The following is a 9,295-nucleotide window of genomic DNA, read 5'->3' as shown; positions in this document are numbered from 1 at the left end:
ATCACAAAGTTAGGCCACAAAGAGCAGCTGGTTTTCACGCATTCCTGCTCTTCTCTTGGCCGGGCTCATGGCCGCTCTGTCTAGTTCCCATCGTTACAGTAGGAATTTCAGGTGTCTACCCCTGGTTCAGAGACCATGAGCCCTGGGGCACAGCTGCCTAGGGTGCCCCCAAGGGCTGCCTCCCATTTCCTACATAGATTCAGGATTGCTGAAACCTGAAATCCCTTGGTGAAAGAATGCTCATATTATAAAAGGGCTTTTAGTTCAGTTTAAAAATTTTGATTGGCAGGTCAGCACGGTTTCAAGAGGAGAGAGATGACTTCATTACTCAACTACGATGAATATAGGCTGTAGGGTGTTCTTTTTGTACAATAACGACAAGAAAAGAATTTAATTCTACCTACACACAGCTTGAGATAAAGGTATAACTTCTTGAGTCGAACTGATAGTATGGAGGGAGAGACATTTTAATTGGGAAATAAGCTTTGAGATGTGTATATACAAACACACACATATATATACACAAAACATTTCTCATCCACATATACTATACAGATTGGCACAACTCTTAAGAATAGACTACGACAAAAATTTTAGGACCAGTTATCCTTGGCATTTTAATCTAGACGACTGCTTAGGTAATTTAGGTTTTAACTGGATCACTGATATATTTGTTTTCTTTATAAAGGCCAGACCAACTTTTCCTTCAGCAGTAACTAATAGGACACCATAGTTAACAAATGGGAAACAAGATTATTATTCTGTATTAATTCAGTAAAAGGAAAGAAAAACTTGGAAGGTAAAGACTTCAGAGTCCATAACTCCAAGTTAAGAGCATTTTAGTTATTAGCAGTGGTTACCAAATAAGCTGAAGGTAAATCTTTTCAAGGAGCTGCTCATCATTTGCTTTGTTGAGAAGAGGGGAGGATCCACTTCACTACTTCTCTATAAGATGGTGCAGGTCTTCTTATCCTTGAAGGGGTTTTCTGAAGTTGGTATCCCCATCAGCAGAGGGTCATTCCTGGCATGTTCCTCACAGTAGGACATGAGGTCTGCTGATGCCTTTGAAACCTGGTGTGTAGACAAACCCAAGGAAACAAAATATTTATAGGATGCAACTAGAGATGATCATACTAAGTGAAATAAGTCAGAAACAGACAAATATGCTATCACTTATACATGGAATCTAAAATTGGCACAAATGAGTCTATCTACAAAACAGATTTATCGATGGAGAACAGACTTGTAGAGGAATGAACTAAGAGTTTGGGGTTGGTAGATACAAACTACTGCATTTAGAATGGAGAAACAATGAGGTCCTAATGTATATAGCACAGGGAACCATATTCAATATCCCGTGATAAACCATAATGGCAAAGAATGTATATATATAAAAGAATATATAAGTTTATAACTAAGTCACTTTGCTGTACAGCAGAGGTTGGTACAACACTGTAAATCAACTGTTTAGATAAAACAATTTTTTTAAAAAGAATATTTACAAACTCGAAAGGTATTTGCATGCTAACCCACTGGGTGGAAGACTGTGGGAGAACAGGATAACCAGAGTCTTGAAGTATCACTCCCAGGTTGAGAGGGCAAAGGTACTTCCAAATGCAGAATCTGGCAGATAAGCCCTTCCTCAACCAAGTGATCAAACTGACATCAGCTGTCTCTTAGGCTGAGTGCAGAAGACATGCCACCAGCCAGCTAGTATTCCGGCCAAAACCTTTAGCCCGAATTTGATCATCAGCAAACAATCTCATTTGCAGTGAGGCCCATTCTGCAAAGTGAGGGGCCTAGAATCTTCAAAACCAGACTGTGAGTTAGATATCAGCAGCTGATCCTGAGTGTAATAACTGTACTGTGATTATGTAGAGGAACATGCCCTTGTACTTAGGAGACAAACGGTGAAGTATTAGGGGTGAAGAGTCATGATGTCTGCAAATAACTTTCAAGAAATTTCAGGAAAAAATTACATCAGTTTTGTATGTGTGCAGAGACAGAAAACAAATATGGTAAAATGCTAATTGGTGAATCTTGGTAAAGAGTATATGGGTGTCTATTGTTACAACTCTTCTGTAGGTTTAAAATTTCTCAAAATAAAAACTTGGGAAAAGGGGAAAAAGAGAAACGTCTGAGTCAAAGGAAGGCTCTATCTTAGCTTCTACCCAATTAAAAAAAAATAAATTAGAATGCAGAGGAGAACAGAGTTAAAGCACTGAAATAAGGGCTCACAGCCAAATCTCAGGAAGAACAGAGCCATATTTTGGTAGAGTGTCAAGATTTACCATTAAACATTGGGCTTGGGGAAATAAAAAGAGGGCAAAACCAGCATGGAAAGATGTAGCACCTTACTTTGGCATGAGTTAAAAATGGAAATACCATGCCTTCTTCAGGGGGCTGGGTCAGAGACCCGTTAGAATCATCAGATCAGTGTCCTCAGGCCAGGGGCACAGGCCAGCTGAGCCCTGGCAAATACAGGACAGGCAGCCTCCTGTTTTGAAGACAGGTGACTATCTCCAGGCCCAGAGGAATTTATCAGGTGACTGCTTCAGTATCTAGGAAACAGCATTACTCACAACATTCCAAGGCACTCACTGCTTAGCCCTCTCTGGAGATTTTTGGGGAAATGACTTCTAAGTCAGGTGACCCATCAGATGCCTTCTGGTTTCCTCAGGTCTCAACTAAGGCTGGCATTATTTGCCCTGGATGTAGACTGTGGTCATCAAAGCTCACACACACTGAAAAAGTGCCTTCTCCTCAAAAGGACACCCGACCGTTGACTTGTTATGCCAGGCTCACTCGGCTGCAGTGATAACTCCAGAACACTTCATACATTCCAGAGGGCTGACGAGGGTGTTTATATAAAGTCCACCTGGAACCCCTGTCCCCAGGGAGAAAACAGTGCCAGAAGGCTCTGCTGTGTGTGCCCAGGGAAAGCAAGTCCTCAGGAAATCCTGTCATGGGTTTTAGGTTTTCTGTCCTAACAGACAGGCTCACTTCAGACACTTTGGCTTGCCCATGCTATGTAGAAAAGAAAGTTAAGATTCGGAAACTCTCAGCTTGCTCAGAGGAAATCATGGCACCTGGCTGAATTATATGGCATTATCTTCTCAGAAATATGGCCTGGCCTCAGGAGAGCAGAGAGAGATGGTGAGGAACACGTCTGGCCCACTCGAGGCTCTTACCTTTATTCTCTCAATGGAGGCTTCCATTCTCAACTGCTGCACAGTCCTCCGTGCCTGGGCAATGTTGTTGGTACTGGCTGTCTTGCTCGACATCTTCAGTTAATGGTTTTCACCTGAAATTTAAGAGAACTTTTTTTAAAAGGTGAACTTTTAAAAAAATTGTTTAGACATTCGTAATGTTTTGTGTTACTCGAGGGGAAAAGGATGCATTTCCGGTCACCACAGCTTCTTGGAGGCAGTCACCACGAAGTTGGGAATGCGAGTGGTGGCCTCGGTGTTTAAGCTGGTAATACTTCTGAGCACTTTCGTGAATCTTTCCTCTGCAGAAACCCAGTATGTGTGTGCTTAGTCGCTCAGTCGTGTCTGACTCTTGGCGACTCCATGGACTGTAGCTCGCCAGGCTCCTCTGTCCATGGAATTTTCAAGGCAAGAATTACTGGAGTGGGTTACCATTTCCTTCTCCAGGGGATCTTCCCGACCCAGGGATCTAACCTGCGTCTCCTGTGTCTCCTGCATTGGCAGGTGGTTCTTTACTGCTGTGCCAAAAATCCAGTACTAGCAGTTTAATCCTTGTGCCCTATATACAGCATAAAATAGCCTTTCTTAGGATTTTCTAAGGGGAAACACACAAAAACATCCATGGTGATTTCAAGGCCTCCAGCACACATAGGCCACATCCCCTATGCAGGTTAACATAATTACTGCCGTGCACCTTAATAGAAGGTTTAGATTTCATTTCGTTTTGGCTCTCTTACCCAATTATTACGCTGATGTGAATCCTGGCAACAGAAAAACGGCAAATGAGAGTGCTTCTGGAAAACTGTACACAAAGGGTGCATTTTTAGGAGATATCAAGATTTGCAATCATTTGGAGAATGTTAGGCAGATAAGGAACCCCTTATTCAGGAAAAAAGTAGGAACTTTTCAGATGAAAGACTCTCAGTGATAACCTAAAAGTCAAATGGGATACAGCCTCAAGCCTGAAATATTTAATGGAACTTCATCAGTCCCCTCCCTCACTGCCCTCTCTGCACCGCACTGACCGCCCTCCCCCCCCCCGCCCCCACTTTGATCTCTCTGGCTTCATCCTGGTGGCCAGGGTAATCCCACACTTCCACTGCATGTTCGTGGGCTGACTCTCCTCTCGGGTCTGAGCCTGTGGCTTTTAGGCTGCCCTGTTTCTATCTCCCCAGCCACCTGGTGCAAAGCAGAGGAAATTTCTGGACCTTGAGCTTCGACCTGTCTAGTTGTTCCATGGCAGAGTCCAATGGGAAGGCAGGCTAGGGAAAGGCACTGCCTGGTGCCCCTGCCATATATGACCAGGACCTTTCTTGGCACGGTGGCACTGGAAGAGATCGCAGGTCTGGTAGCAGTGTGGCAGTTTTATGACTCAGAGCAGGTGGACAGTAGGTGTGTCTCCCCATGCTATGCACGGGGCTCAGCAAAGTCTGGTGCTGGCAGCAAACCCAGGCTGACTCAGCCTTCTGGAGGGGCTGCAAGTGCACAGAGTGTATCTGCTGTAAAGGCTCACACCACACAAGGCTCAGAAAACAAACACCCGCAGCTCCAGCGGCATCCACCGGAGATCTACTGCATTCAGAATGCTCCGGGTAGCCAAGTTCAAGGACTTGGGTAGGGCTTGCACCCTCTGAGGTCAGAGGCAGCTTTGGGTCAAATGCCCAAATACAACTGTGCTTTTAACTGCCTGCAGAACTTTGAAATCCTAATTAGCAAGCTTCATGCCCCTGGTTTGGACTCTGCCTTCCAGTTACTAGCTGGGTGAAACTAGGCGGGTTACCCAACTTCTCTGAGCTTGTGTTTTCTCATTTGTAACACAGGGATACTGTGATTTTTGAAGATTCAATTCACTGGTGCACATGTAGTGTTTAGCGAAGGACCAAAGCACCCCACACACAGTAGCTGCTACTGTATTTATCCTCAGGGGTCCCACCCAGCACAAGTAATGGGAATCCCTTGTGTACCTATCTGCCCGCCCCCACCCATCTGGTCAATAGGCCTCTAGGATTTTGAATGACCAGTGTGGGTGGGCATTGGCCCTAAGCAGTTCTGTGGCACTCTGGTGTCATGGCAGAATGGAATGGCTGGAGACAGCCATCTGAGGATTCCCCTAGAGTAAGAGAGCCCAAGCCACGCAGGAAACTGGGAGCAGCCGTCATGTGGCAGGACATGGTGGCCTTGCCTTGGGCGACTGGGTTACAACACACTTCCAGATGAGCTGCGTCTTCCTCTGATTCCTCAGTCATCCTGCCACACCCAAAGGAGAGGCCAAGGGTCCCCTCCTGGTTGACCCTGCTCATATCCGGCGGCCTGACCCAGCCCCTTCTGTGCTACCAGCAAGCACTTTTTAATAGAACCTTTGAAACGGGCCTAAGGCAGCAGGCAGCCCCTCTGTGAACAGTCTAAGTGCCCAGATTCAAAACCACACTGGTTTTGTTCCCTGTAACATGTTAAGCTGGGCTCCCCTCCCAGCTGGCGCTGGTTCAGAGGACTGGCCCCCAGCCTCCAGAATGCAAATACGACACCCTTTCTGAGCAGTCTGTGGTTTCCAGGCTGCACCCTCAGGACTTTCTTAATGTTCCCTTCACAGGAAAATAACACCAACCATTCTCTTCTTCATCTCAACCTCCAGGGCATAGAGTTTCCAAGGCCTGAGCAAGTTTTCCTGTAACCGTGGAACATTACACACACGTATCAGGATTGGGTCAGCCGTGGCTCCCACCCACGTGGCCATAAGCAAATCGTCCACAGTCAGGCTTTATTTATAAAATGCTTGGGTAGGTCCTCCTAAAATTGGTGAGAAACTTTGCATCTGGTACGCAGAGGACTTAACTTCCTGACTGTATTACAGTCAGGATGAAAAAGAGCCAGCGGTTCACAGTTCGTGCTTGCCAGCTTGGGGCCCTGACAGCCCTCCCCACTTCTGACCTCTGTTTTCACTAGCTCCTTCACAGAGAGCCTTCTTCCCATCCCTCAGATGGCTGCCTGTTCCCTTCTATTGCAGACCCCTCTAGAAAAAGTTGTTCACTGGGCCACTGGAAAAGTACATCGTCTCTTATGATAACATGCTTCCAATGGAGAAGTCAAATCAAAATTATATTGTTTTAACCCAAGAAGCCTCTTCAAGGAACTTGGGCGGCTGAGCTGCCTCATGTGTCTGAGAGCAAGGTCATGCACGGGCTGCCTGACGTCAGACTGGTGGGCGGTGTTTACAGGAGCGGGAGGTCTCCCGAGGACTTCCTCCCCTTTTGCAGCTGCTCTGCATCTCCTCAACAGCTGGGCCGGGGCAGAACCAGATGGACAGACTGGGACACAAACATCTCTGAGTGTCTCTGCACCCTCAGAGGGTTTCTTTGGTCTTTCCTCAACGGCATGGATGTCTGGCTGTTTGTTTGTGCTATTACTTGGATTAAAAAAAAAAAAAAAAACTTGCTTTATTCTTATTCCAAGAATAGCTTCCAAGACAAACAACACCTGATATTCCTGTGGAACCTCAGAGCATACATGTACTTTCATCTACATTCATCTGTGAAGCCTCACTCTCAGCCTGAAAGGTGTGTTACTTTTTCATCCTTGTTTTATAGATGAAGAAACTAAAATTAGAAAAACGTGCTCCCAGTTTATCCAGCTCAGAGCCTTGAACCAGCTCGTAAGCTTCTGTATCCCGGAAGTCACACTTCCTACTGTATCATGAAAGGATGCAATTCCAATTAATTAGATTCACAAACACTCAGGGCATCACTGAACAGTCCACGATGTGGTTCCAATCAAGGGTGACCTTGACACCCCATGACCCGGAGTTGTGGCCTTGCTGATGGCTTCACATTTGTACAATACTCTTTCTGGTGCAGAAGGCATCTGTTTGTCTGTCTGGTGCTCTGGAAGACAGGTCTCCCCTGTCACATCCATGAGCAAAGCAAGAATGTTCTTGCTGTGGCTACTAGGCAAGGACTGAGGTTAGTATCTGAACATCCTGAGTCCCCAGGGGTCCATCCTACCCAGAAGGGCCCAGGCCTGTGCCTGTGCTGTGCAGAACCCAGGTCTGATAAAACTCTGGCTCTTGCTTCTGCAGCCTGGTTTTCAGTTTTACATGTGGCTGAGAGATTTGAATAAACACAGCATTAGTAACAAAGTAGCATTTAGCTATTCAAATGCTCTGCATTGGTTCAAATGCTATTATTCATCTGAATTCTCAGCTTCCTAGAAATTCCTAGGAACAAGATGTCACATTGGGGAAATGTGGGCATTTTAATCTTTGTCTAGAGGGGCCTGAAGCAGGGAGAGAAGGGTGGGGATGGCAAGTGTATCATAGAGCACACTCTGGCAGGAAGGCACCAGGAAGCCCCAGAATCTGAATCACAAGTCATCAAGGCCTGGCCAGTAATTGAATCATTGGAGTGAAGCCAACATTCTAAGCAAACACACCCCTTGTGGCTGTAATAAAAGAGCAGGCTGCAAAACACACACCCACCCACCGGCCCCCCGCCGAGAGAAAAAGCAGGCTTCCACTTACCCTCTTATCCCTCCTTAAACTATTAATATCAATGTCTTACCCCAGCTTTCTTCCTGCACCTCATCTGCTAAAGGGCGACAGCAATCTATCTCACAGGCTTGCTGGGATGACACACAGGAGCACCTAGCACTAACACACCTGGTACCCATGGGTGTTTAAGTGTCAAGGAGACGGGGAGATGAGGAAGGCCTGCAAGGAACAGTGGAAGACACACTTTGGGATGGAGAAGAGATAACAAAGTGATAGTGATAGTCCTTTCTTTTTAAAAATTTTGTTTGTTTGCAGTGCTCTGCACGTGGGATCTTGGTTCCTTGACCAGGGATTAAACTCACACCCTCTGCATTGGAAGTGCAGCAGAGTCTTAACCACTGGACCACTGGGGAAGTCCTGATATTCCTTTCCAAGAGAAGTATATATATAGGCTCAGATTTAGCAGAGTGAAAAAGAAAGAGAACAGTTCTTTCTTAAGCTTGATAACAAGACAAAAACCATGCATCCAATGGGAAACAAAGGTAAAAACTCAGCAAAAGAAGAATTTCAAAGTAATCAGGCAGTAACATCTACTGACAGGGCCTTTGAAGGAATGCTGAGAGAGGACCGTCAAGCCCCTAAGAACTGGTTTTCTATTCTCATAAACACCTATTATTTTCTATCAGAGCCTACAGGCTGAATCCAGACTGCAGATGTGTTTGGTTGGGCCCCACACAGGGTTAACCTGTGTGTGTGTGTGTGTGTGAAACAGAAACATACAGAGAGAAACAATGTATGTGTTTTAACTGTCAACATTTGAAAAATAGAGAGATTTCATTTAAAAAAGAGAAATCTCTAGAAAAGTCAGAAAATCTTTTAAAAGTGGGCTAAATCTTAGTAGATGCACACGTACCAGATCCTCTGTTTTAGCTTATAGCCCAGCCTTTACACTCTGCCTTGGATGCTCAGCTCCGAGTGTATGCTCGAGGATTAGGCTAGGGGACTTGGGTTCACTCCTGCCCCCGACCGTTCCTAGCTTTAGTGCCCTCTGTGACACTTGTACCCTTTCTAAACCTCAACTTTCTCATGGGAAAAATGGGGATAATAATACTTCTCTGTCTCAAAGGCATCAGATAAGCATGTGAGTCTAGTAAATACAGAGGGCAGCTAGTACCTGCATTCTCTGATTGCAGCCCAAGGGAAGTGCTTTGAGTACCCAAAGGCTCATGTTCCCTCTCTTCCAGCTGAGCCCTGCTACTGCAGTGTCATCAGCTGAACTGTGTCCCCAGAAGTTTCATAGGTTGAAGTCTTAACTCCCCCAGAATTCATAATGTGACTGCATCGAGACATAGGGTCCCTAAAGAGGTAATTAAGTTAAAATGAGCTCATTAGGGTGGGGGCCTCCTAGGAAGCAGCAATTTGGCCACAGCAGGGGACAGAAAAATGGCCATGTGAACACACAGGGAGAAGTGGGCACCTACAAGCCAAAGAGAAAGGTCTCAAGAAGCCAACCCTCGCCAACACTTTAACTGCAAACTTGTAGCCTATAGAATCGTAGGAAATTAAATTTCGGTTGTTTAAGCCCCTCAGCCTGTGTCACTTT

The 9,295-nt window shown here is 45.6% G+C and overlaps 1 protein-coding gene across 1 annotated transcript; it reads right to left on the bottom strand.

Moving 5' to 3' along the window:
• Positions 1-925: 925 nt before the first annotated feature.
• GNG12 (G protein subunit gamma 12) lies at positions 926-3,304 on the bottom strand (the record flags this gene model as incomplete). The annotated part of the gene is given in 2 exon segments (NM_174785.2): positions 926-1,071; positions 3,192-3,304. Coding segments are annotated over 2 exon segments (219 nt in total). The 3' UTR covers positions 926-945.
• Between the last annotated feature and the right edge of the window lie 5,991 nt (positions 3,305-9,295).

This window comes from Bos taurus, chromosome 3, assembly GCF_002263795.3.
Source record: "Bos taurus isolate L1 Dominette 01449 registration number 42190680 breed Hereford chromosome 3, ARS-UCD2.0, whole genome shotgun sequence".
Lineage (NCBI taxonomy): Eukaryota > Metazoa > Chordata > Mammalia > Artiodactyla > Bovidae > Bos > Bos taurus.
The sequence above is the reverse complement of the archived record's forward strand: the minus strand, read 5'-3'. Positions and strand labels throughout refer to the sequence as shown.